Below are 26938 nucleotides of genomic sequence, written 5' to 3'. Positions count from 1 at the left end.
AAAGTTCTTACTATCCATTTTAAATAGATGACTCCCTTGTGGATCTTAGTGGGAACAATAAAAATCTAAATTTCAGCTAGGTTAAAGCAAGATGCCAATATAGTAGTAAATTTTAGAAGATAAATTATTTCCTTAAGTAACTAAGATTATTTATTTTCTTTCAGGAAACAGACTTTGTTTGCTTTAATGGAGGCAAGGATGATTTTGACAATTATAATGCAGAAGAGCTTTTAAAATTATCAGAGGACATGGTGGCTAGTGATGCAGAAGCTCAGCTAGAAACTGAAAAGGAAGAGGAAACAGAAGGTGATGAGCATACAGAGTCAATAGAACCAGAGACTGATGGTTCTGAAGTGGGCTCAGAAGTCGGCAGTGAAGACCATGTGAAAATGGGTCAAAAAGACAATTTTATTTTTGAAAATAACGAGAATGTAGAGGGAGCTCTTGATTCCAAGAGCAAGGACCTCACTGTAAATAGTAACACAGACAATCCTCAGGGAGACCAAAGTGCACATCAGCCTTCAGAAGAAATGCTGCAAGAAACATTAAAAGTGCCAAAATATGAAAGTGCCAAAAACTCTAGTGTATCTCAGGGCAAAGCTAAACAATCAGATAATGGAGGCGAAGATGATGGCCCTGACACACATCTACGCCAACACAAAGTATTGGAAGACTTGAAAACAACACTTGGCTCAACTGCAGATGCCCTTGTGTCTGATGACGAGACGACTAGCCTTGTTACACCTCTAGATGATGATTTCAGCGAAGATCTGGGCATTGACTCTTACGATACAGAGAAGCCTGAAGAACCTGAGGAGCAGTCTGAAGAAATCCCTTTGCTGTCTTTTACAGAAGAAACAAAATCATCAGAAGACCCAGAAGCTGAAGAGATGCCATCTGATGGGGTTTTTGAATCAGAAACTAGTGACCTTGACGATGGCATTGCGGAAGCTGCAGGAAGATTTGTTCATGAGAAAAAAGACGACTCTAGTTTACTAACAAATTTAGGAGATAAATTTTTTGCAATTGTCAGTGGAGGTGAAAGAACAGTCGATGAAACTGATGGGGACAAGGAGGAGGAGGAGGAAGATGATGAAGATAATGATGAAGTGGTCCTAATCAGCAAAAAGGAAAATACAGATGTATTAGCTGATTCAAAATCTTCAGCAGAAGATGATAGCATCACACCAGAAAATGATCTGATTACAAAGAAGATACATAATGTAGATGTGGGGGACCCTAAGGGGGAAAAACATGAAACTCAGGACTACGAAGAAGAGTATTCAAAAGCTGAAGTTGAACCCACCATAGAAGAACTGCAAAGCACTTCTACACATGATTTTGGTGCCTTTTCGAATTACGGAGGTGGCCGACAGCCTAAAGCATCCATGGGAGCTAAGGAAAAACATTTAAAACCACCCCTAGGTGATATCAAAGATGACCCAGAAGGCCTTTCTCTTCATAAAATAATAAAAGGAAAGGAAACAAGAGATGGTAACATTGAAGATAGCATAGAAAATGATACAAAACACAAATCTTTATGGGAAAAAATAGGCAAAAAGGATGGCGATGGTAAACAGCCAATGAACATTGTACCACACTTGGTGGAAGAACTAACAAATGAATCTCAACCTGAACTGGGTGTTTCTGACCTTTTGGAAGGCAAAACAAAGCAAGATGGAGAAGATCTTGAACTTGGGAAGGTGCTCAGTAATATGAAGCAGTCAAATGACTCTGCTATGGAAAGCATTCCCACAGAGGAAGATACTGAAGTGCCTATTGTCCAATCTGAACAAGAAACTGTAACCCAGGATTTAAAAAAGGAGGAAGAAGAGAAGAAATTGATTATAGAAAAACCCACGCAAGTCACACAACATAGAAACCTTACTCAGCAAAACACAGAAGAACTTAAGCCTGTGGAGTTAGATGCTGAAGAAGATGATTTCCCTGAAGTACTAGAAGAGGAGTTACTACAGGATGAAAATGCAGTGAGCGCAAAACTGTCTAAAGAGAGACTTGCAGATGAACAAAGTTTCACGTCAGAGGCTGAAAGTGGTACCACTCTGTTGCAAATGCCAAATGGTGCTATTTCAAGAGCTGCTAATCCTGTTGATGCAATAGGAGAACATGCAATAACAACACTTGAGCAGGCCAAGAAAGATGGCATGGAAGATTGGAATGATGCACAGGAAGGAATACAAATAAATAAAGATCCTCAGCTGAGCGAGAGGAAGGAAATCAAAGAGGAAAATCAGGAGGAAGTGGCGCCTCAAGTGAAAAATTCTCTGCTTCCAGAAAAAGCCCAGTATATACGTGATAAAATAATGTCAAATAAAATAAATACTTCTGAGTTAGAAAACAAGAATGACTTTCATGAAGAGTTACAGACCTCAACAGAGCACCAGCATTCCAGCGATGATGTTTCAGAGAAAACACATGAAGCTGCAGAGCCAGAGTACAGTGAGTCTGTGAGGCAGCTCAATATAATGAAAGAATTTCTTGATGAAAAACGTATTGCACGTATCCAAAAGTATCTTGGACAGCAACATATTTTCAGGATAGAATCTTTGTTTCATGACATGGAGTTGGAGCTGATGTTTGCTCAGAAACACACTGATAACCATGCAGACACTGAAGAGGCATTGGACCGGATCCTTGAATCTTCAGAGTCTAATATTCTGGATGTTCTGAACAAAGTTTTAGATTCCAGGGAGGCAGAAAATAAAGAAGAAGTGATCAAGGAAATTGATTTGTTTGATGACGAAGCTGCCTTAATGGATGACATCCAGGAATTAATGTATTCATTAAGGCAAAAATACTCTCCAGTTAGCGAGAGTGCTCCACTTGCCTCCCTTCCGGAATCTGGGATGGACTCTAGTGAATCCATTACAGGTAAGTCTTGAGTCTGCAGCCCTATGCATTCCTAGGAATAAGACCCACTGGACTTGGTGGAACTTATTTCTGAGATTTGTGTAGGATTGTGCTATATTTTGAGTTATTGACAGGGCTACAAAATATGCCAGAAACCCTTGACACATAGGCACCTGCAAACTTGATGTTGAACTTATTTAAAGAATTTCTCCAACCCTTGTCTAGGATAATTGCTGAGGAAACTTTTTAAGACAGCTGGTGAACTCTGAATCAAAATGATTAATTGCTCAGTGAATTTAACAAACTATTTCCAGATTTAAATCATGGTGTTTTACTTTGAATGAAATTGAATGTGCTTTATGTTGAAAGCCTTGATGGAAATACCCTGTGTACCTATGCAGAGGGAGCTTATTTTGCATTCAGATGTGACACCCCACCTGCAGTCTGAAGGGATACAGAATAGTATGCAACTGAGCTTTACTTAGAGAAGACCCACTGAAATTAATGAACATGGCAAAGTTAGGTCTATTAATTTTAATTAGTCTACTCTGAGCAAAACGTTAGCTGAATACCCCTCACAAGGACTTTAGTGTGACAAGTGGGATATAAAAAATAAATAAAAATACCACACCAAGAACTAGCTCTAGCCTGTTTTTTGTTTTGGCTTGAGAAGACCCAGTGTGAGAACTTCATTTTTACCTAGAAAGTCTCTAATGGGATAAGCCAGCTTGTCATATTAGCAATGAGGTCATTCTGTTCCCCAGACAGTGGTCTGGGGCCTGCATGCATATTTTGCCACACAAATTGACCACCTTCACAGTTGCTCAGCTGGCACTATCTGGCAGTAAGAACTTTATAATTATAGAGCATATGTTCTTAAAATGTTTGATTATTATATATTTCCTACATTCAAAATGAACATGAGAGATGAAGCATTAATTTGTGGAATATCATGATTTATTAAAATTTCAAACTCTTAAGAATGAACTTGATGACAAAAACTTTTACCATATATTTGTTTCACCACTTGTTTACCAACCTTGGGATAGACAATCGTAAATGGTATACTGTGCTACTAAGACAATAAAATAAAGATTGAAAGTTTGATCAGTCTTGAAATCCCCACTGAAAATGGACTGCATTTCCAGCTTCATATAATCTGCATATCCATGTTGAAGTTTTGGTTGCTAATCCATAACCATTGGAAATGTTTCACTTGTTCCTTTTGAGGAACAAATGTTAAACAGCGGAAATATTTTGAGTTGGCAAGTCCTGGCAACGGCCTGTAAAAATCCTAAGGCTGAATATATGCTGGTTGTTTGTTGGTCAGTTCTTAAACTTTTAAGCTTATCTCTCTAGTTGAAAATTTATTTATTTAAAATGGTAGCTAGAATTCTTCAAAGTCGTCAATCTGAAACAACAATATGCAGCAATGTTGCTGAAGCTAAGCTGGTCAGTTGGCCTGCACAGAAGAAAGTGTATATGTCCCTTGAGTTCTATGATGTAAGAAAGGCAGGATAAAAAACAGAATAAATTAACAAAAGTTCACAAGTCCTGCAGGGGATAGTGGCCATTCTTACGAAAAAAAGTATTTCACATTACTAATATTTGTATTCTGAAAAAATGTTTATAGAAATTCCTAATTCGGAGTTACTGAAATGAAAGTAATGTATTTGCAAACAAAGAAAAATGTGAAATTTAATTTAAGAAGTAGGCAAGGTGCTGGCAGGTGTATAACCTAACTAAAATATATACTTCTGTTCACTGTAGCTAATGCAAAGGAAACTGAGCATGACAGACATTCTATAGAAAGCCCTGTAGAGAACCTAGATCAAGAGTTACCACGAGATTTGGAACAGATGTCAACAGAAAAGGAAGAAATTATTCACCCAGATCAACCAAAGGAACATAGGAATATTTTGGAAAAGACTGGAACTTTGGATGAAACAGAAATCAAGGGTGTCCTTGATAGTGACAAAATATTGCCAGTTGCGGATACGACTCTTACATCAATTGATTCAGGAATGGAGAGGGACGTCGTTCCAGGTAACCTTTTGATAACTGTTCTTTAACTTCTTTCTCTTAACAAAAAGCAATGTAGTTTTTAAAGGAAGCATACCAATTGAAGTCTATAAAGTAGGCATATTTATATTCAAAATGGTATATTTTGCTGGTGACATTATTGTCTAGGTTTTTAAAGATTTCCAATGCCCAAAGGCATAGTTACAAAGAAAAATATAACAACTTCTCATAGAATTGTAGAGTTGAAAAGGGACCACAAGGGTCATCTAGTCCAACCCACTGCAATGCAAGATTTTTTTGTCCAACATGGGGCTTGAATCTGCAACCCTGAGATTAAGTGTCTCATGTTCTTCCGACTCAGCCATGAATGAAATTACTTATGAAATTAAAGTCAACACCTTAATTAAGCAACTTACTATGATTGCAGCGCATATGACTGTACATATGGCGTTTTCTCCATTTAAACGAGAGATGCACAGAGGGCTCAGAATTTGAACCTGTGTTATAGAAATCCTACCTTGATATGCTAGTGTAAGATAAACAATGGTGATTTTTTTCACTATTTTCAAGTCAACAATTCAGCAAAACCATAAAATTATGGTCATCAACAGAGAAAATGTATCTGCATATAAATAAGGTTCTACAGACAAATCTCTTTAGATTTAGAAAGTTTTTCTCTAAATTGTGGTATGATGACAGTATTGGATTATGAGTGAATCAGTAGTGTATTTGAACTGAATTAACCCACTAGGGTGCAATTCGAAAGACATTTACTGGGCCATAAGAATTACTAATTAGTGAACATGCTTAGGATCATGTTGTTAGGTTGCAATAGTATGTGCACTTACAGCACAAGCCAGCACATATTTACTCAAAAGTAAGTCCCATGGATTTCAAGACTTACTCAGATTGACTAATGAGTAAACAAGCTGCAATATTGAGATGTACAGGTCTGGGGCTCGATCTAGACACATTAAAAAAATGTTTCAGGAAAATGCATTGTAAACCTCATAGCGGGAAATCACGTTGGCGAAAGACGGGACTCCACAGTGCCATCTGGTGTCGCAGTGTTATAACACATATAAAACGCTTTTTCTTCACCATTGTAGCCGTGTCCTGGGATACACTTAAATTAAGACTTAAGTAGGGCCTCTGAACAAATATACAGTAATTGATAAATTTTGATTGCCTCTTCCTGCATATTTTTGGACTATAGCCTACTTGCATGAAGTGTCTTCCTCAATGTGTAACGCACACACAATGTAGAAGAAATGTGAACAGTAAGGTCATATCCTTGTGAAATACAAGAAATTAGTCTGAATTGTGACCAGTTTTTATTGCTTTTATTTATGTATTTATGACTCTCCCTTCTTCTGAAGGGATGTGGGTGATGTACAACAGAAGATAAATGTGTTAATAATTATGCCAAAAGTAATGTATTTGTCTTTAAGATGCTTTTTTTTTTGCTGAAGACATTTAGTGAAAATAATATATGGAACTTTTTTTAACCTAAGGTATAATTAATGCTAAGGATGATGCCACAGAAGAGAGTAGTAATCCATCAGATGCAGACTCTACCGCTCCACATATTACTGCTGCCTTGGATAGTGCTATCTTATCAGCAAAGGAAAATATGCGCCCCTTCACAGAGCTTGTGAGTACCTACTTAATGGTGTATATAATCAGTGTGGTGTTAATGTCTAAATACATGTTTAATTTAAAATTTGTAAAGAAGTTTAAGCAAGTCGAAGGGTATGCAGCTGCCTGATCTTGTGCATATGTGAGTCCCACTGTGGTTCGGTTGAGATCCCTCCCATTTAGAAATACAAAGGATTGCAGCCTTATGCACCCAAGTGTGCTTGCAACCGAGTCCGAACCACGTTCACACAGAAGCATGTTCAAAGACAGTGGTACCTTGGTTTTCGAATGTCTCCGTTGATGAACATTTCGGTTTCCAAACGCCGTAAACCCAGAAGTAAATGCTTCAGTTTTCAAACACGCCTCAGAAGTCAAACATGTCACACAGCTTCTGTATTGAGACTTCGGCTTTCAAACCTTTCAGAACTCAAACGGCTTTCCGGAACGGATTATGTTCATAAACCGAGGTACCACTGTAATTTCAATGACAGTTGACTGCTGTTCAAGCATGTTTAAAAGATTTCAGCAAACACACACCTGGAACCCATTATGAGAAAAGCAGCATGCATGGCGATGATTTTTAGTTGTTTAAAACCAGCAGTAGGAACACCCATGCTGCTCTCCTGCTCAAAAAAAGAGCCTTCATTGCCTGTTCTTCTAGACTACCCGTTATATACAAATAGGTGGTTCCCCCCGCCCCTTTTGCACACACCTGAATGTAAAAGGTACGCGCTTGCTCTTGAAGCCAAACAGTTTTGCCTCCAAAGTAACTTAAACCAGTGCCGTTTGAGGAGCTGAGGCCTGTGGTCGCCTCCAGCCGTGCTCCCGCTCCCCGTATCAAATGAACGGCTACAGCGCTTTCCTTCGGGAGTCAAAAGAGAGTCCGCAGGAACGTGCTGCCACCCCATTGCCGAGCCAAGAGCACCCGTCCCGGTCTGTCACCGCTGCTCCCGCCCTACCCGCCCTCACCGACTTCCGGCAAGGACCCGGCGCGGCCACCTTCCCTTCCGGAATCTCCTTCCCCCTGACTTGCCGGCACGGGCCGATGACGTCACGGGGTCGCTCGAGGGTCAGCGCGAGGTGACGTGTCCCTGCGGGGAACACAGGCGCCGTATCAACGGTCGGGGAGGAACGGGCCAAGTTCTTCGCCTCCGCCGCCTCCTTCCCGTTCAGATAGTGGCAAGCGTCTCTCCCCGCCCACCTCTCCCCATATGGAGTCCGTCAGTCCTCCCGGCGCCCCCGGTGGCGGCGCGGCGCTTCTCCTGGGGCCGCTGTCCCGCGGCTACGCTTCCCTCACGGGCCGCCTTCTGGAGGTGAGCCGGGGGCTGGCAGCCAGGCAAGGGGCGAATCTCGGCGGGGTCTCAGGAGACGGGGGGGAGTTGTAGTCGCAGGGGCTCTTGTCGCCCCCTTCTCGCAGGGGGGCCGCCTTCCAGGGCTCTTCGTGTTTTGAAGGCTCCGAGCGCCCGTTGGGGACTTCCGTCGCACCTGGGGAAAGGACCGTGGCGGCGGCGGCCGAGGGATGCGGGTGGTGGTGGGGTGGAGGTGAAAGTAACCCGATGGGCCTTTAGAGACAGTGCGAGGAGAAACTAGGTGAAACTAGTGCTTGAGATGACACAGGGAGAAGGGGAAACGTGGGTTTCCGTACGACAGAGGAGGATTTGTTTACTCCTTGCCTCTCTCTCCACCCCCTTTTGCAGGGCAGATGTGGATCGGCAGAAAGATTTAACAAACGCTAGTCCGGTGCTGCTGCTGGGGGTGGGGAATGTAATGCTGTTTTTAAAACGCGTGCACAGCCCACAAACAAGTTGTGCCCTGAAATGACTTTTGCAGAATACAGAGTTCCAGTGGGGATAAACCTGTTTAGATCAGTTTTCGTAGTTCTTGCAAGTTCGTGGGCTCACAGGAGATAGGAGTGTAGAGGAGATCAGACAATTTTCGAAGGTTCAGTAAATGGCCCTGAAGTTGCATCTTGACTGCTTTCTCTCGTCCCAGCCCCCATTTTACAGTGAGTTGTTTGTAAATGTTTGTGGCTTTGAAGCCTCATGCTCCTGTATCATGTAACCTCAGACTCTTCCGGGAAATAAATAAGGCATCCTTCCCTTCCACTTTGCAGACGACTCTAGAAAACATAAATTAGAATCATGCACATTTCAGTAAAGTTTTCTTGTTTGTGTCTATATGTTTTTGGAGAGAGATCACATAGATCCTGTATTACTATATGTGTCATAGGTTTCAGTATGACAAATACCTAATTCTTCTTGTGTGGAAAGATCTATAGTGATACAGGAACCTGGAATAATTGTGTTTTGAGTTCTGTGTGAGCAGAGTCCTAGTTTCTCCTCTCCACCCCCTGTTTTCTGCGTATCAGTACACCTAGTGATGCAAAGGTTTCTGGGAATGAAATTGAAAGCTTGTGTAACTCTCAATAACAAGATGTTGTAAATGTGTGGTGTAATAGCAAGCTATCAAGGATCCAACAGCTTTAATTCAACATACATACCTTTGATTCAACACACAACTTCAAAACTTAGTAAAGTATGGGTTCCGACATTACCTTCTGAATTTCTAAGTATATATATATTTTGAAATTCTAACGAGGAATAATTTAAGAAAACTAACAACTTGAAAGTCATCAGGGATTTAGACTTAAGATTATGTTAGGTTTAACTTGGCTAAATTTAAATGTGTAGGATGTTGTTGTTGAAGAATAAATCCAAAAGTTAACAGTAACAGGGAATATTGATTTTGTTGTTGTTGTTGGAAGAATCAAAAATTAGAATTTCTTTAAGCAGAACAGAGGGAACTGCTTGTGAATTCCTTTCCCACAACCCAGCTCAAGCTGCCTTATCTTTGGTGAGAGAACCCCTTAGATTTTGTCATACTTTACATTAAGTCCTTTCTGTTCTGGTCTGTGTGCATATGATTAGGCTATAATTTTTGGTTGTAAGGATGAAGCTTGTCAGGCATATGAGACACAATTGGGAGTGGACCCCATTGAAATTAGTGGACATTCTTCTGTGTAAACTTTCCTGTGAGTTTGGTGCATTTTCTAAATATGTACTCACTTGACAGCTTTTAAGAAGAATAAAATTTGCCAACTTTTTTCTTAGTTGGTTTCAACACTACCTGAAGACATGCAGCCTGGTCCTGACTTCCATGGACTTCCTTGGGAGCCCATTATTATTACTGTCTTTGTGGGATTTGCTACACTTGCCATTTTCTTGTGGAGAACTTGTCTATCCGTAAGTATATTTTCAAGGTCGGATACAGTATACTGATGTTTAGTTATCTGGCCGAGCTTTGACAGTTATGATTATGAAGTCTTTCAGGCTTCAATATTTGGTGTCAAATATTTCTACCTTCAACAGTAAAGCACATAAATTTATTTTAAATACTTTTTAATGAAGTGTTTTAACAGAAAACAAGTCAGTGCTGAACATTTGTGTCAAAAGTGCCACATTGACACTGGAAACGTACTGTTCTGCAGTTGCTAAATCCAATGTTAAAATTGAACAATAAATAGTAATGGCAAAGATGGATCCTTGCTAGACAGTTTCAGTACTGATAATATGGACAGTGGTCTACATTCTCAAAATAAAGGGAGAAGTTTCTATAATAATTTGTGTGGCAAGTTTATTATTGCCTCAAATTACAACATCATCAATGATAGAATGGCTTGACAGGCAAGCTTCAAACTGGTACTTTACTTGTTGCTCTTTTAGTTTCAAAATCAAATGTTTTTAATTGTACCCACACAGTACTTGCATAACCAGAACTTTGGCCTGACTTTGAAGCAGAACCTAAAAGCTTTTATTAGAAGCTTGCTTGCATAATGTAAATTGATACTTGCAATGGAAACCATGCTTGTGTTGATATTTCTTGGAGTGGTTATTGACAAACATTTACTTTTCTTTTTTGATGGCATTAATAAAATGGCATAATCTTTCTCATAATGCTGTCTTTTATCCATTTCTTTTGTAGGTAAAGAGTAGAATGTATCAAGGTAGGAATATTTTGTCCTTGCAATATTGCAGATTGTATGGCAGGATTGCTTTATTGTTTAATATAACTTTGAGCACCTAGTATCAGAATTTATTATTTAATACCACATGTATAAAGAGCTATTTGTACACTTCAGTATTCTGGCTGCTCTTTACTCTGTCTAGGCAGACCAGGTTGTAATCCAAAGATTGCATGTACCTGTCCCTCAGGTGTTTTCCTGGATTCATGGGAACTTCCACGTCTGTCTCTACACCTTTGTGCTGTGCTGGATTCTACTTAGGAGAATCTCCCAAGGGTGGTTTTGTTTTTTGTTTTGAGAGGGTGGGAAAAGCAGTGAGAAAGGAAGGCCTAAGAAGCTTTGGTGCATATACAGGCCTTTGAATCCTGCCTTTTTCCAATAGCCCCCTTTGTACTGTCTGCCTAACTTTTTCCAGTGCATCTTGAACGTGTCTTTCCCCACTACCTCACTGGAGCTTTGACATAATAGGTTTCAGTATGAAGAATACCTTCCCCTTGAGTCCCCAAAAAGGGTCATAATGCGGTGTGTCTGTTAGCATAAAATGCAGAAGCCTAATAGAAGATCTCCAGGGTGGGAAAAGAGCCCTTTTTTCCAGTGAACTGCATGCACACTGGAGTTGACAGTCCCAGTTCAGGGAAACTGAACCTAAGTTGAATGATAGATCCATGATATATTGTGATGTCTAAGCTCACCATTTTCAGCAGCTGACATCAGTGTTGTGGGGTGGGGGCATTTTTTATTTGTAATTGTTGAGGTACATGTGATGTGTAAGGGTTAGCAGGGTAGCCCAGTTCTACAGAAAAATGCTCCACATTTGTCCCTAATTTTCTTTTTTCTAGTGACAGAAAAACAACTTGTAGAAAAGATTAAAACTCTCTTAAAAGAAAAGACAGAAATCTTAGAAAAGATGTCGGAATATGATCAAAAGGTATCGTGCTGTCTGCATGTCTTTATTATTCTGAAGTTAAAAATTTAATATCAGTGTTTGGATAATCTAAAATGTGCGGGTCCTCTACTCTCTTTTAGTGGTATAATTGGGAAGATCATAATTTGGGATATCAAAAATGAAATTAATGTTAAGTTTCTACTTTCCATGTTTGTTTGTTTTCTTTTAAAAAGATAAAAGCTGCAAAAGAAGCTGTGAACGAGGCCCAGAAACAAAACACAAATCTCTCAGATGAGGCTACAGGGCTTAAGGTATGAAACAAGGATTTTATTCTTATGTCAGATGTTTAAAATATTTAAACAAAATAAACATATCTTTCCATTGCTGTTAACAGGACACAATCAGGGGGCTTAAAGAAACAAACCATCTGTTAGACGAGCGAGTGAAAAAATTGCACACCATGCTAGAAACTGAGAAAGAGCACTACTCAGAGAAACAGAAACAAGTAAGCAAATTTTCCTACTTTGCTACTGGCTGTTGGCGTGTTTGAGAGTGTGGTTTAGCTCCTTGGAAAGGTGGTGGTGGTTGAGAACTTCATGAACACTTGAAGAGGTGAACTTTTTTTTAACTTCAATTTGACATTAAATTCTGTAATCTGTTTAATATTTAAATGACAGCACTTACGATTGAAAAGTCTAGTAACTCATATTTTCCATTGGGTTTTGGAAACCTGACCATTTTTGTGTGATGTGGGCCTTCACTGCTTTGGAATCCACGCAAATGGCTCTCGTTAGTCACACATCCTTAGAATTTTCCCTGGAATGTTCTATCTACACTCATGCCTCCAAGCTTTATTTTCATTATTTCTCCTATGTTCTGAAGGTAAAATAGTCTGGAGAGTTAATGGTAACTTTTAAGTTAATAATCTTGCAACATTTATAGAATTGTAGAGTTGGACGGGACCCCCAGAGTCATCTAGTTCAACCCCCTACAATGTAGGAATCTCAGCTAAAGAATCTATGAGAGATAGCCATCCAAGCTCTGCTTAAAAACCTCCAAAGAAGGAAAGTCCACCACTTTCTGAAATAGTCCTTTACACCGTCAAACTGCTGTTACTGTCAGAATCTCCTTTCTTATAGCTTGAATCCATTGTTTGGGTCCTACTCTCTGGAGAAGGAGAAAACGAGCTTGCTCCATCTTCCATGTGACAGCCCTTTAGACAATGGCATAGCGTGCGTTGCCATCAGCTGGGGCAAGGCAAGGATTGCGCCCACTACCCACCTTGCGGGCGTTGTGCGAGAGGCAACAGGTGGCCTTCCCTGCACCCTTGTGGTGGCTGCTTTTTACAGAGGTTGCCTGCTGGTTACTCTGTTTGCCCTCTCAGCTCAGTGAGCTCCCAGTGGGAGCTGTGGCTGGCACTCCTTGGCAGAGATGGCAGCATCCCAGCAGTGCTGGAGCTGCAGCTGCAGCAGGCCTAGGAGGAGGGTGGCAGAGAGCAGGCCAAGCAGCCAAGCACAACCCTTCCCTGGCCACCTCTCCTTGGCCACGCATTTCGATGGTGGGTGCTGGTGGACCCCAGGCGAGTGGGTGGCTCCCCTCTCTGCATTTCCACCTCAGGGCATGCATCTTGCCCAAGGATACACGCCAGGAGGGAGGCCCTAGGGAAGGACTGGGGTGGGCCAGGAGCAGGTGTCCCTTCCTTGGAACCTAAAGCAAACATTGTGGCTCTCCAAATGTTTCTGAACTACAATACCCATCATCTCTTATGGAGGCAGCTGAGGTTGATGGAAGTTGGAGTCCAACAACATGCCTGATCCCTGATCTTAAGCATACTGATAATGCTTAACATTTATTTAGCACATTGCAGTATTCAGAGTACTTCATAGAGCTTATTTCAGTCCTTGCAACAGTGCTATAAGGTAGGCTAGTAGTATTCACATACTGTGTTGGTGAGACTGAGAAATAGTGACTTGTTTGCCTAAGGCTATTTATGAATGTGCTCCTGATGCAATATGAGCCAGTATTCCAGCTCAATATGTATCTTTTCTTATTCTGAGACTAGTAAATGTGTTTAGGGATCTTTGGTATGCTGCTCCTTTCTTTGAGGGGGTAAGGAACCTATTTCTTAACACAGATGGGTCTTTGTAACTGGGTTTCATTACAGGACTTGAAATAAATTATATTAGGTTGCTGGTGACCTGAAAGCCAGCTTAACTAGTTTACATACTTATACATCTCAGTAACTGTAATGTCAGTATAACTCTTTCATTTTCAAGCCCAATAAGCCTTTTTTGTTTCTATTCACAGCTCACAGAAGCGCAGAAGTCTTTGGAGAACTTCCAAGAAGTCATCACATTGCATTCTGTAGAGCTCTCTGAGGTAACACATCTGGATTTTGAATTCAAGTAAATCTTTGACCTGATATCAGCATCACTTTAAACCACAGTTAAAAACAAATTACTGTTCAATGTGAATGCACAACTTGCTGGTGCATGCTGCTGAAAAGTTCTCATTCTGCTCTTCACACTCCTGCTGTGCTACCAGGACCAATTAAGTGTCTGGCTTGTCCTGATGTTCAAATAAACAAATCTATGAGCAATAAACAAAAGTTTGGTCTTGGCTTACTGCTTGCAGTTTGTTCAGGGTTAATACCATGAGCCTGGGTTTGAACATCTCGACAAGCGAGAATCTGTCATGTTTCAAGGTGATGGAACAGAAGTGGAGGGAGGAATGCTGTAGGAATTTTTTAGCTGCATGCACATACAGCTTGTGCATTTGTATTAAACCATAATTTGTTTTTAACCATGGTTTAATGGGAGGTATGGTCTCCCAAGATAATAGAAGAATCTAAATTCTGAATGTTGTGGGTTATTAAATTATTCTGTGCTTTTTTGGTGTAAGCTGGCATTTTTATGTGGTTTGCATATTAAACTTGAAATTATTGGAATTTTTAGGTGCAGATAGCTCTTAATGAAGCTAAACTAAGTGAAGAAAAAGTGAAGTCTGAATTGAGTCGTATTCAAGAAGAGAATGCGAGACTTAAGAAGAGTAAGGAGCAAGTGAGTGTGCCATTTTTGTTAAACTGCTGTTCTTCATAAATTAGGCTTTGCTTTGTGTACATATCAGACCAAGTTAATTCTGCTTGAAAAGTTTGCTCATTTTAAAATATTGAGGGGCATGAGTAGTTGTTGGCATTCATCTGTCTTGAGAGACAATGGAGTGCACCTCCGCAGCTGAAGTCTAAACGCTGTGTTAGCAGCACCGAAGTGACCTCTCCGGGATGTAAGCCTGGTTAGTATATATGGAGGTCCTGGACCATCTAGACAACAAGACCCCCCTCTCAGCCTCACTGATGTTGTCCAAAGGAAAGCAGAGCAATATGTTTGGCACCAGCTTGGCTGCAGGAGTTGCCGGAAGGAGGCGTACAAGGTGCAATCCAACCATCTTAGTGACTCTGCTCAGATTTTGTGTAGGGTTTACTCCTTAGCCTTTTCCTCTCCTGAAGATATCCCACAAGGCAGCAGAAGTTTAGGCTCAGGGTTTTCCTTCTCCTAGATGGGCTACCTTCTCAGGTTAATAAGCCCCATTTGCCCTTTACGTCCCCCTACAACATGTGCAGAAACCACGCGTACCGCTAAACATTTTGTGAATCTTTGTACTTTTGTCCGTTTACTGTTTTTATTTTTTCCAATTTGAACTATAAAATGGTGATTTTCTTGAGTCAAAATGAGAGTACCCCTAAACATTTTTTTAGAAAAAAGCACTGCATTTGACCATATCGAGCTTCATACTTTCTTTTATTAAATCCTTTGCTTATATGACAAGTACAGTTCTTTACAGTGAATTATACTTGCTGTCCTGTTTAAAGCTGGTCATTGCAAAGACAGTCTGGAACCCTAATGCTAGGAGGCTGATTTGCATTGCTCTGTGAGAGAATGAAACCTGATGACGGTGCCTCTAGTTCCTGTGACTGGCAAGAACAGCTGCCCACCCCACCCCCACAGCCATGCTCAATGTTGTTCCTGTGCAGATTCGTAGTGTCCGGAAGGTCATTTCTGGCCATGCTCTTCAGTGTCTTCCTAACTTAAAGTTGCATCCATATGATGCCAAAACATAAGTGACATGGTGAAAGCACATTGAACAAGAAATACTTTTTGACCTTGAGAGAGAAGAAAGGAAAGCTGATGAGAAGTCCAGGTCAAACTTCCTTGGTTGATGATTCCTAGACTCTTGAAGAAATTACCATAGCTGTATAGTTATCACACCTTCTCTTCCCATTACTTCTGGCAACAGCCATGTTCTGTTAACGTTTGTTACATTGATGATATTAGAGCTAGAGAAGATGGAACCTTGGTAGAAGTGAAACATGAATGCACAATTGTGGGAAAATAAGTGGTTAGGAAACCCCACCATAGGAGCTGCCAGCTACAATATTTACTCGTGTAGAATATCTACATCTTCATTTATATTTCTGAGAAGCTCTCAAGAGCAGCTTATAGAAAAAAATTCTCACCCAAAATGATGTCCCCATCTGGTTTTGGGAACTCTGTGGTTCTCTGACACAGTGGAGTGGGGATGAACTGCTAGATTGTGCTCAGGTTATGATGAAGGCAAGTCTCCCCTTGCTGACAGTTGACACTGATGGGCAGCAGCTCCTACCGAGGTCATTTGAGGCAAGGTAATATACCATATACAATACACTTACAATACACTTTCTCAGTATATTGAAAAATTGGAGAAGGTGGAAATGTTCAACAATGAATTTTAAAAGAAATATAGATGGTTAGACAGATGCTGAAGATGCATGTTATGGTTAGGTGAATCCCATCCTGAATTCCTTTATGTATCAGGTGGGTGCCTTGTGGCAGAATATTAAAATGCTGATCCCCTGTGCAATCCACCCACCCCTCCTGTTTTCTGGTTTTATTATAAGATGATATCTAAATATATCAGTTAAAGCTGTGCTTTCATTTTAAAGGATTTTGTGCATGGCTGCAGATGATCGTTCTTTTGCCTGTGCCTCCCCTCATTATGAGCCAGCATTATTTTTTTAAAAGGGTGGCATGTTCTTTTTTGTTTTGGCACAACTTTAACTTTGACATATTCACTCTGGTGTAGTTTTAAACCTGATGGCCTGAGTTACATGCTGTTTGTCATCCCAGTAATATTGTTAATATTGTACTTGTGTTCTTTCAGCTGCTGCAACAAGCAGAAGGCTGGAGTGAGAGGCACAGTGAGCTCAGTGAACAGATCAAGTTGTATCAGAAATCTCAGAATGATATGGAAGAAGCACTTGCCTATAAAGAAAATGAAATTGAAGTAAGCTCTCTTGAAGAACAACTTTCTTCTGTGTTCATGACTGTGATTGAACTACTACACCTAATGTTGTGGTCCTATAGTTTAAAATTTGGCTTTTTGCTGCTGCTTTAGGTTTTGACTAACTGCATTATGCAGCTGAAGCAGCTTGATGCAGAATCTGAGTCAGAAGGCAAGAGGGATGATGGAAATGATCTGGCCAATGGAGAGCTCTCAGGTACTAAAATCTTAGATAACCTGGTAGACCATTCAAGCAGCTAATCTTGAGGAAGCAGTAGCTGAAGACTCTTAGGGGCAATGGTACACAACAGTGAATAATTAACATCTGTTATGTGTCAAATAGGAACAGATACTCCTAATACAAAAGACCAGAAATTAAGATGATGTCCATCTAACATACTGTCTGTGTCACTGAGAAGTAAATTTCTCAACTCTGAATTATATCTATAATGTGAGCAATTCATCAGATAAATAACTGGATTGGATTGCCATCGTGATCTGCCCTTTCTTGAGTCAATTGTGAACATCAGTAGCTTTTAATTCCTATAACTGAAATATTTTCCTGCTTCATGTTGAAATGTGTTGCTTTCATCTGTACACTTCTAGATAATTATCTATGGAGATTTCCTCTTGCCATGTTTTGAAAATTTTGCTTAAACAGACACAATGAAAATAATTTTTCTCCCTTCTAGATACCAGGAATGAAAAGATGAAGAATCAGATTAAACAGATGATGGATGTTTCAAGGGTATAACACAGATGCTTCCAATCTTTTGGGGGCAGTGGGCACAATTGGGATTCTTGAAGTGTCATAGCAGTTTCACAGAATTGCTGCCATGGGGGCATGTACCTTCATAAAATGGCTACTGTGTGGGCATGCCCAAGCACAAAACACCCATTTCACATAACACAAACTGGGTAGAGCCCCAAAGCAGAGCCCCAAAATACAAAATTCTTCTGAGCCCATGTTAACACAGATCCCTTCCTCTTACCCACCATAGTGTAGACGCTCACAAAAATCTGAAACGCCTTCCGTAATATCCCACTAGTTATAGCAGGCCTCAAAGGTGCTGTGAGAGAATCTGGGGGCAGTTTGGTACATGAAGTAACCCCATGAAAACATTGTTTTGTGTAATCAATATGGCTCAAGTTTGTATTCCAGGAGAGTGTTTCACTGGCCATTTGTTGCCTTTTTGCAGGTAAAAACAACATTATCTATCATTGAAGAAGAAAGAGATCACATGCGGTCCAAACTTAATGATGAAGTAGCAGCAAGGCATGAGTTGGAAGGTGTGTTCAGCAAATATATAATTTGGAATGACAAGTTCTTTAAAAGAAACCACTGCAGGAACTCATCAGTTAAGGGGGTTCCCATTTCCTTTCGTTGATAGACTAGAAACCTTGGGGCACAAGAATGGTTGGTTAGTTCAAATCAGTCAATGAAATCTATCTGCTTCACCCTGCTTTTTGTCCCTAATACTTCGCTTGCCAGTGTGTAATGATGTGGTGACGATAGAGACTACAGTCAACCGCTTAGACCTCTCCCTGTCTCAGCTCTAGATCCAGCAGCTGCATTCCCCATTGGCTGGCATTCATCAGCCTTCTAGACATTCTTTGTCTGCTCATTTCCTTCATTTTTTTTTTTTTATAAAAATTTTTATTGGTTTTACAGATTTTTTAAACACAAACAAACACATAAAAAGACATACAAACACGTATAATTTCATAGCATTTTTTCATAAACTTCTTTTCCGGGACTCCCCCATACCCCCCCTTTCTGCATCCCAATGACCAAAGTATTTTTTAGCAACTTCTAAATATACTTTTCCAACCTCTGTCATTTTAATCTTTTCTATAATCTTATCTCTTAACACTGTATCCCTTTCTTCCTGAAAACCTCAACATTCTAACATTCATCAAGTTTATAATAGTCCTTAAGGTAACTTTTAAATTTTCTCCATTCTTCTTCCGCCGTCTCTTTTCCCTGATCACGGATTCTGCTTGTCATCTCAGCCAATGTCATATAGTCCATCACTTTCATCTGCCATTCTTCCAGAGTGGGTAGATCTTGTGTCTTCCAATATTTTGCGATAAGTATTCTTGCTGCTGTTGTAGCATACATAAAGAAAGTTCTGTCCCTTTTTGACACCAATTGGCCGACAATGCCCAAGAGAAAGGCCTCTGGTTTTTTAAGGAATGTACATTTAAGTACCTTTTTCATTTCATTATAAATCATTTCCCAGAAAGCCTTAATCTTCGGGCACGTCCACCAAAGGTGATAGAAAGTACCTTCAGTCTCTTTACACTTCCAACACTTGTTGTCGGGCAAATGATAAATTTTTGCCAGCTTAACTGGGGTCATGTACCACCTATATACCATTTTCATAATGTTTTCCTTTAAGGCATTACATGCCGTAAATTTAATACCGGTGTTCCATAACCATTCCCAGTCAGCAGACATAATGTTATGACCAATATCCTGTGCCCACTTAATCATAGCCGATTTAACTGTTTCATCCTGTGTATTCCATTTCAGCAGCAAGTTATACATTCTTGATAAATTCTTAGTATTGGGTTCTAGCAGTTCTGTCTCTAGTTTTGATTTTTCCACCTGGAAGCCAATTTTCCTATCCTGTTTGAAAAACTCCATTATTTGATGATATTGAAACCAATTTTGTACCTTATGTTTCATTTTCTCGTGACTTTGTAATTTCAATTTATCTCCCTCCTGTTCCAAAATTTCCCAATATTTCGGCCATCCGACCTCCATATTGAGTTTCTTCACTGCCTTAGCTTCCACAGGTGACACCCATCTAGGGGTTTTGTTTTCCAACAGATCTTTGTATCTTATCCAAACATTAAACAATGCTTTTCTGACAATATGATTTTTAAAGGCACTATGCAGCTTAATTTTATCATACCATAGATATGCATGCCAACCAAATGCGTTGTTGAAGCCTTCCAGATCCAAAATGTCTGTATTCTCGAGGAGCATCCAGTCTTTAAGCCAGCAAAACGCTGCTGCCTCATAGTACAATTTTAAGTCCGGCAGGGCAAACCCCCCTCTTTCCTTGGCATCTGTCAGTATTTTAAATTTAATTCTGGGCTTTTTGCCCTGCCAGACAAATTTCGAAATATCTTTCTGCCACCTCTTGAAACATTCCATCTTGTCAAGAATCTGCAAGGTCTGAAACAAGAATAACATCCTAGGCAATACATTCATTTTAAGTCTGCTCATTTCCTTCAGGCCAAGAGAACATAGGGCCTAGAAAAAGGGAACAGTTGTGCATAGTCTAGCCCAGTTTCACTTTTTCCACTCCCTGTTGTGTTTGCAGATTTCTGGTTTTTGGCTGCTGACTTTAAGCTATCTTACTTCCCCTAGTGCTTACAGCATCTCCTTATCTTAAGCTCTGGGGAATTTCTTTACAGCCCTTTCTTTGATAGACTGCATTTTGCTTAATTCATGGTCTTATTTCTGCCTCTTTCCACCTACCCTTCTTTCAGCCTCCTTACTTCAGGGCACCATCTTTAGGTCCTCCTCTTTATGTTGGGACCTCTTCCAAGTCACTGGCCTGCCTCTGTGTGAAGCTTATTTCCACCCAAATTTGCAGTTTTTCCTTCTGTCAAAGAGCCTGGAGTGAAAACTGTCTTGTTTCCTGAGCAATTGAATGTTCTGTGTCACCATATCTTAGCTCTTAGAAATGTTGTACTAAATAGGTTTGTCTTGTTGCAGAGCAAATCAAGAAGCTGGAACATGATTCTTGTTCCTTGCAGAGAGCAAAATCTCAGCTAGAAAGTGAATGTAAAACTCTGCAACAGAAAGTGGAGATTCTCAATGAGCTTTATCAGCAGAAGGAAATGGCACTTCAGAAGTAAGTACTGGGCTTTTTAAAGATGATAAAAATACCCCAAAACATGGTATAAACCAGTTTACCCCAATCTGGCACCCTTCATATGTTTTGGATGACCTCTCATCAACCCAACCAGCATGGCCAGTTGTCAAGAGATGATAGGAATTGTAGTCCAACAGTATTTGGAAGGAATAGCGTTCTGGAAAGCTTGTGTAAGCTATAACATCATTTTGCTCCTTTTCTGTTTACCTTTCATAGAATCTTGGAAGGGACCAAAGGGTCATCTAGTCCAACCCCCTGCAAAGCAGGAATCTCAGCTAAAGCATCCATGACAGATGGCTATCCAACATCTGCTTAAAAAACTCCAAGGAAGGAGAGTTCACCACCTCTCATGGGAGTCTGTTGCACTGCTGAACAGCTCTTGCCATCAGAAAGTTTTTCCAAATGTTTAATCGGAATATCCTTTCTTGTAACTTGAAGCCATAGCCTTGAGTCTTAACCCTGAAGAGCAGGAGAAAACAAGCATGTTCCCTCTGCCGTGTGATAGCCCTTAAGATATCTGAAGATGGCTATCATATCTCCTCTCAGTCTCCTCTTTTCCAGGCTAAACATACCCAGCTTCTGTTTTTTCAGCCATTCCAATAGGGCTAGAATTGATCCCCATAGCTGCAAATATTTTTTTTTTTAAAAATTATTTTACCCCACCATTGAATCAAGGAGAGGCTGAAACGCCAATTGACAATTTGTCATGGTTGAGGACTACCTGAAACATGGAGTTGTGTAAGAGTGATACAAAAGCTTTAGAACTTTTTCCAATGCTGTCAGGTTGTGTCTGGCCAGAGGGTTAATTATACCTAAATTTCTGCTTTAGGAAGTTGTCACAAGAAGAGTATGAGCGTCAAGAGAAGGATCAGAAGCTCTCTGCTGCAGATGAAAAAGCAGTCCTGGCAGTTGAAGACGTGAAAAAATACAAGTAAATAGATTGATTGATTGATGAATGTAATGTCTCATATTTTCAGACAGTGAGCAGAAGTAATCTCTCAAATTCTTTGACAGAAAGAGAATTGATGAAATTGTTGAAGAACTGCAACAAACAGAGCGATCTTACAAGAATCAGGTGTGATGCTATCCCAATAAATCTTTCTGAAGCAGTCAATGTAGGATATAAACCAATGTGCAGACTCAAATAAACTTTTCTTCCTTCCTTCCTTAATGTTTTAAGATTGACATCCATGAGAAGAAGGCCCATGAGAATTGGGTAAGGATTTTATTAAAGCATATAAAAAACCTTTTCCTATAGTTGAGCAGGGCAGTTAATGCTTTTCGCAGAGCAGCAACAATTAGCCTTTAATGTGTATTTTCCTAGCAGAACGTGACTTTCACTATTTTTTTTCTATTGCAGCTCATAGCACGTTCTGCCGAAAGGGCATTAGCTGAAGAAAAAAGGGAAAATTCCAACTTAAGGCTCAAGTAAGTATGTTCTCTACTTGGTAACTTCAAAAGGTGCTTGGTTTTATAGACTGCCACTAATACTAAGTTATTCACAACTGCAGGTTTCTTGGTGAAAGTGCATATTATTTAATGGCAAATTCCTTCAGCGCAAAGGCGCCAACTTGCCCCCCCCCCCACATTGTGGGGGTGCATCATGTGATGTGTTATGTTATGTTACACGTCATGTGACGTGTCCTGCCCCACCTAGCGCTCGTGCACCGTACTGAGACGTTCGAGCATCCTGCCGCTGTGATGGTGGAGAATGGGGAGCGCAGAGCAGAGCTCCATGCTCAACCTCTTCCCTACACGACATCGGTGGGGATTAGGAAGTGGATCAGGGGCTGCAGGATTTTGGGGGAGCCCACCCCCCTCCTTGAAAAAAATGTTGGGGGCTGAAGACCCCTCAGCCCCCAACCACATGGCGCACCTGCTTCAGCACTATATCGTACAAGCATGAATGCACTTTGAGATTAACTTTCGATTTTCCTCCGTTAACAGATTAATAGAGATGGATCAGAAAATAGCTGCGCTTCAGAGACCACTAATTGTGAAACCAACTGCAGGCCGACCAGACCATCAAGCCGCCCCTCGCAGAGGTAGATGCTCTGTTCACCTTTGGCTAAGGATCTGAAATGTCAAGCCTAACCTTTCAGAAAAGGAAATAAAAAGTTGACACCAGTGACCATGCTTTATTACAGGTCCATTAAGTCGAGATGGCTCCTTTGGGCCTTCACCTGTGAGCGGGGGAGCTCCTTCCCCACCGCTGATGATGGAACCCCTTGGGCGTCCCCTTTCTGCCAATCCAAGAGAAGGTTCAAGAGGTGAACATGGCAATAAATCAATCCTTTTTCTTTCTTCCCTAGGTTGTCTTGCTATAGAAGCCTGCTTCATTCACTTTAAACTTTTATAAAGGCCCCATTTTTTATTTTTATGAAATTCTCTCACTTTTCCTTCTTTGGTTTAAGAATGAAAATAGTAAACATAACAAAACAGTCCTAAATTAGCCAGAATGGCACACTGTGTTTATAGATGTTGGGTTATAATTCAGTTAATTTTAAGCCTTTTGTGTCCTGTTGACCTTAATAGGAAAATAAAGCACCTTATTTTTTGCTAGCATATGTGCACAGCTTGTAAATGGAGTAATCCTTAATGCCATAGTGCTATGCTAATTTCATTCTTCCCTTTCTCCAAGGAGTTCAGAATGGTGTGCAAGGTTTTCTCCCTCCCCCTTTTTATCCTCTCAAACCTGAGAGGTAGTTTAGGCTGAAAGTCATTGGCTAAGGTTGCTCAGTGAGCTTCCCGGCTGAGTGAGTGTTTGAAACTGGGTCTCCCTGGTCCTAGTCCAATGCTCAAACCACTGTATGCATTACTGTTCATGGAGGAAAGGAGTGCATAGCCCAGGTCTCTAAACCAGAAGTAGGGAATATGTGCTCCTCCAGATGTTGCTGAGCTACAACTCCCATTCTGTCTGACAATTGGCTGTGCTGGCTGGTGCTCAGAAGCCATTAGGGCATGTAAGTGGTATATAAATTGAGAAATAATTTTTAACAAAATGTGCATACCACTTAGAAGAACAAAAGATCTCTAAGTTGTAGACAAGCAACAAGTGGGTGTCTACAGATTCCTCATCATTGCTCCAAATAATGTTGCAGAAATAACTGCTCACCAAGCTATGATTTCTTGAAGACATTCTGAACTATCTAGAAGAATGTTCCAGGGAAGACCAGAGACTGCAGCTATACTGATGGCAGGTCAACTGAGAAAGTGCATTTCTTTTCAAAATGGTAAACAATATGTGGTCTTTCTCTTTAGAGCTTGGCCCTGCTGTAGCATCCCTAATGACCTGTGGGCCAAGGACATCATCTCCTGCTACAGTAGTGGATGGAATGGTAAGCAAGGGGCAGGGAGGTTTTTAAAAATCTTCTGAGATGGCATTTTGGGAAGAACCATGTGTGTTATCCCACTGTACAGGTCTCATCAGCTCTTACATATCATGTTCTTATTTTGTCTATCATCTTACTGTCTTTATGTTGCTGGGGGGGAAATAAAGGCAAACCCGCCTAAAGAGCCTGAAGCCCCCTGTGTTTCTACTGCCCCACCTTCATCTGTTGAAGCAACAGCAGTGAGTACCAAGAGCCTGGGAATGGTGCTTTTGCTTTCCCCTGGTTTGATGGAGAGGAGCATGATGCTTCATAACTTGGCATGGCAAAATGAGCCCCGTGAGACTCATTTTAGGTTACAACTCTTCTGGGGCTTCTTGACTTCCTAAGGTTACATACATTGGTGAGGGTAGCTAACATATACTACATTTGTAAAAGCTATGCTTTGGTCCTGAGTTATTTTCTAGAAATCTAATATAGTAGATATTTGAGGCTTTTTTTTTAAAATCCCTTGGGTACTTTCTGGATTTCTTTGTGTTTAAATTAACTGTTTGTTTGGGTTTGCTGGTGATTTAAGAAATACTAACTACATGGATGATGGTTTTAGGTGGTTAAATATTCAGGACTGTAACTTAGTTGGAACACCTGTTTTTTGTTTAGCCAGAGTATTCAGGAAAAGGAAAATCCCTATAGCAGGGGTGGGGAACGTTTTTTAGTTCAGGAGCAGCATTTCCCTGTGCGGTCTGCATCCCAATCATGGGTGGAGCCAGAGGCAAAAGTAGTTTGGGCAATGGATGAGAGTCTTGCCTTTGTACAGCAGGCTACATTCCAGTCAAAATTTGAAGACTGCTACACACACAAGACTCTACATTCTCCGTTCAGGCAAGGAACAGGCATAGTCTTAAGCAGGCAAAAGTACTTGATGGGCACTGAAAATGCTGTGCAAGGAGGAGTTTAGTCTGAGGCTCATTTAGAGAGGTCTGCGGGGCTGCAACTGGTCCCCTAGCCTGAGATTCCTCACCCCTGTTTGGTAGTATGCAGTGAAAACGAGTTTGAAAATACATAGCTTTCAAACACTTAACATTTTTGGTGGAAGATCAGTTTTATATTTCGCTGGTGTATATAGTAGAAGACTAACTTTTCTGTCTTTACACAGGTTAACATGGGTCCTAAAGGCCCACCACCTTACCCAGGGGCCCCCGTAATGGGACCGCCAGCAGCTGGACATTTGCCACCACCTCCAGTTCGTGTTGGACTTCCACCCCGGCTACCCTATGGACCTCGACCTCTTCCCTTAGGTATGGTTGTTTTTCCATTGTGCTTTTTTTTTTTTAAAGAATATGTTTATTTGAATTGGCATTACAGATTCAAGAATCTTTCTCACAGCCTGTTGCAGAACAAAGTTATCTTCGCGACAATGAGTGAGTGGGCAGGGGTGCCTCATGGTGAATTTGTGAGAGCTGAGCAATGTTAGCAATACTAATTTGAGAGCCATAACCTGCTTTGAATATTTGGCTGAAGTATTTCATCTGAATATTGCCTTGATAGATTTGGTGAGTCTATTGATAGCAAAGCACAGTTGTAACTATGTGGGAAAAGGACTGGAAGTGACAAGAGAGGCATGCAAAATACAGATGGTTCCTCTTCTGAGAAGTGGAACATTTTGTTGTCTGTTCACATATTATCTGCCAAGCATAAAGGCTTCAAATATGCTTCTTTAAAATGGAAGTTGGTAAACTTGGAATTCTGTGCCTGCTGTTTGGTTTCTGTCAAATTTCTGGGGTGAGATTGCATGTATGTACTTCCTCCCAGTGAATAATTCACTGTACTGCTTTTCCTTCCAGTACGTGGAGCCCCTCCACCACCTCTTCCAAGAGACTATCCACCTGTCCCTCCATTTGGAATGAGAGACTTTCCACATGGTCCACTACCACCTCCTGATCAGAGAGTATATCAGCGTGGACCTCCTCCTTTCCGGCCTCCATACCCAAGAGATTATCCTCCAGGCCCTCCACGGCTACCTCCGCAAGGATTAAGGGACTACCCCCCTCCTCCTGCCAGAGACTTGCCACCTTCTGGACCCAATGACTACCAAGGAGGTCCTTCTGGTCCCCCATCCCCAGCTAGCTCACGGGACTCTGCACATCATGCTGAAGAGAAGCCATGACTTTGGATTTCTGGACTGATCTCCATCACGTTTCATGTGGGGAGGATTTCATTGGCTTCAGAACCAACTCTTCTTTCCTCCTCTGGACTTGGTTTCTATGTAGCTTTTTTCCCTTTCTCCTTTGCAGAAATAATTTCTCTAGCAACGCGCATTCGATCACCTTTAAATGAGGACTTGTTCATCCTCTTGGGATGCACATATAATTTTTCTGTGATGAACCTGAAGCCTGCTTCTACAGCTGTGGCTGACCTGCAGCTCTCAACGTGCAATATATGAAAGTACCTGTGTGGTTAGTTTTTAATTAATGTAGCCTATGTAATAAGTTGGTGAATGATTTCAAAATGATAATTTGAACATTTCCTGTGGAAATACCTTTGGTAAGAAATGCTACCCCTTCACATATAGCCTACAGTGACTGTAGACAAGTGGTTTACATGAGGATTCTAATGCAGATATTTTTAAACTACCTGGTATGAAAGACCAGAAACAAACTACTCTGTACTGGAAGGACAAATCTACTAATAAAGTGAGCAAGATCTCTTTCTCTTTTTTTGCTACATTTAGAAGAATGAATTTTGTACAAATCCATTTTCCTTTGCTGTAATGAATAGTACTTGTCACGAGACGGCTTAAGATGAAAGGATAGAACAAATTCTTCCGGCTAGTGGGTGATATTCAGCTAAGTTTTAGACCCATTGCAATTAATAGGCCTAACTCAGTAACAGTCATGGATTTCAGTGGGCATACACTGAATAAAACTTAGTTGATGACCACCCAGTGTCATGCCTCCGTAAA

The 26938-nt window shown here is 40.8% G+C and overlaps 2 protein-coding genes across 6 annotated transcripts in view; one reads left to right on the top strand and one right to left on the bottom strand.

Annotated features, from left to right (window-relative positions):
- TAF1A (TATA-box binding protein associated factor, RNA polymerase I subunit A) overlaps positions 1-7744 on the bottom strand; it is a 39678-nt gene extending 31934 nt beyond the window's left edge. For both annotated transcript variants that reach the window (XM_083496123.1, XM_083496125.1), the window contains exon 1: positions 7561-7744. The gene's annotated coding sequence lies outside the window, so the exon portion shown is untranslated. The remainder of the gene's footprint in view (positions 1-7560) is intronic.
- MIA3 (MIA SH3 domain ER export factor 3) overlaps positions 1-26700 on the top strand; it is a 37622-nt gene extending 10922 nt beyond the window's left edge. For 2 of the 4 annotated variants that reach the window (XM_083496007.1, XM_083496009.1), the window contains 25 exons: positions 165-2892; positions 4642-4917; positions 6408-6547; positions 9642-9773; positions 10513-10534; positions 11392-11480; positions 11672-11749; positions 11833-11943; positions 13746-13817; positions 14393-14497; positions 16635-16757; positions 16869-16971; positions 17447-17502; positions 17954-18044; positions 20488-20626; positions 21477-21578; positions 21662-21722; positions 21828-21863; positions 22008-22075; positions 22595-22692; positions 22795-22917; positions 23909-23985; positions 24147-24218; positions 25133-25274; positions 25821-26700. In XM_083496007.1, the coding sequence (XP_083352133.1) occupies positions 165-2892; positions 4642-4917; positions 6408-6547; positions 9642-9773; positions 10513-10534; positions 11392-11480; positions 11672-11749; positions 11833-11943; positions 13746-13817; positions 14393-14497; positions 16635-16757; positions 16869-16971; positions 17447-17502; positions 17954-18044; positions 20488-20626; positions 21477-21578; positions 21662-21722; positions 21828-21863; positions 22008-22075; positions 22595-22692; positions 22795-22917; positions 23909-23985; positions 24147-24218; positions 25133-25274; positions 25821-26143 (5367 nt within the window). In that variant the 3' untranslated portion in view covers positions 26144-26700. Of the gene's footprint in view, positions 1-164; positions 2893-4641; positions 4918-6407; positions 6548-9641; positions 9774-10512; positions 10535-11391; positions 11481-11671; positions 11750-11832; positions 11944-13745; positions 13818-14392; positions 14498-16634; positions 16758-16868; positions 16972-17446; positions 17503-17953; positions 18045-20487; positions 20627-20863; positions 21579-21661; positions 21723-21827; positions 21864-22007; positions 22076-22594; positions 22693-22794; positions 22918-23908; positions 23986-24146; positions 24219-25132; positions 25275-25820 lie in introns of all 4 variants that reach the window. The other 2 variants (XR_014524282.1, XM_083496008.1) reach the window with 2 other exon arrangements.
- The last annotated feature ends 238 nt before the right edge of the window (positions 26701-26938 follow it).

Source organism: Podarcis liolepis, assembly GCF_965112155.1.
Source record: "Podarcis liolepis genome assembly, chromosome: 3".
Classification (NCBI taxonomy): domain Eukaryota; kingdom Metazoa; phylum Chordata; class Lepidosauria; order Squamata; family Lacertidae; genus Podarcis; species Podarcis liolepis.
Note: the sequence above shows the minus strand (reverse complement) of the source record. Positions and strands in the feature narration are given on the sequence as shown.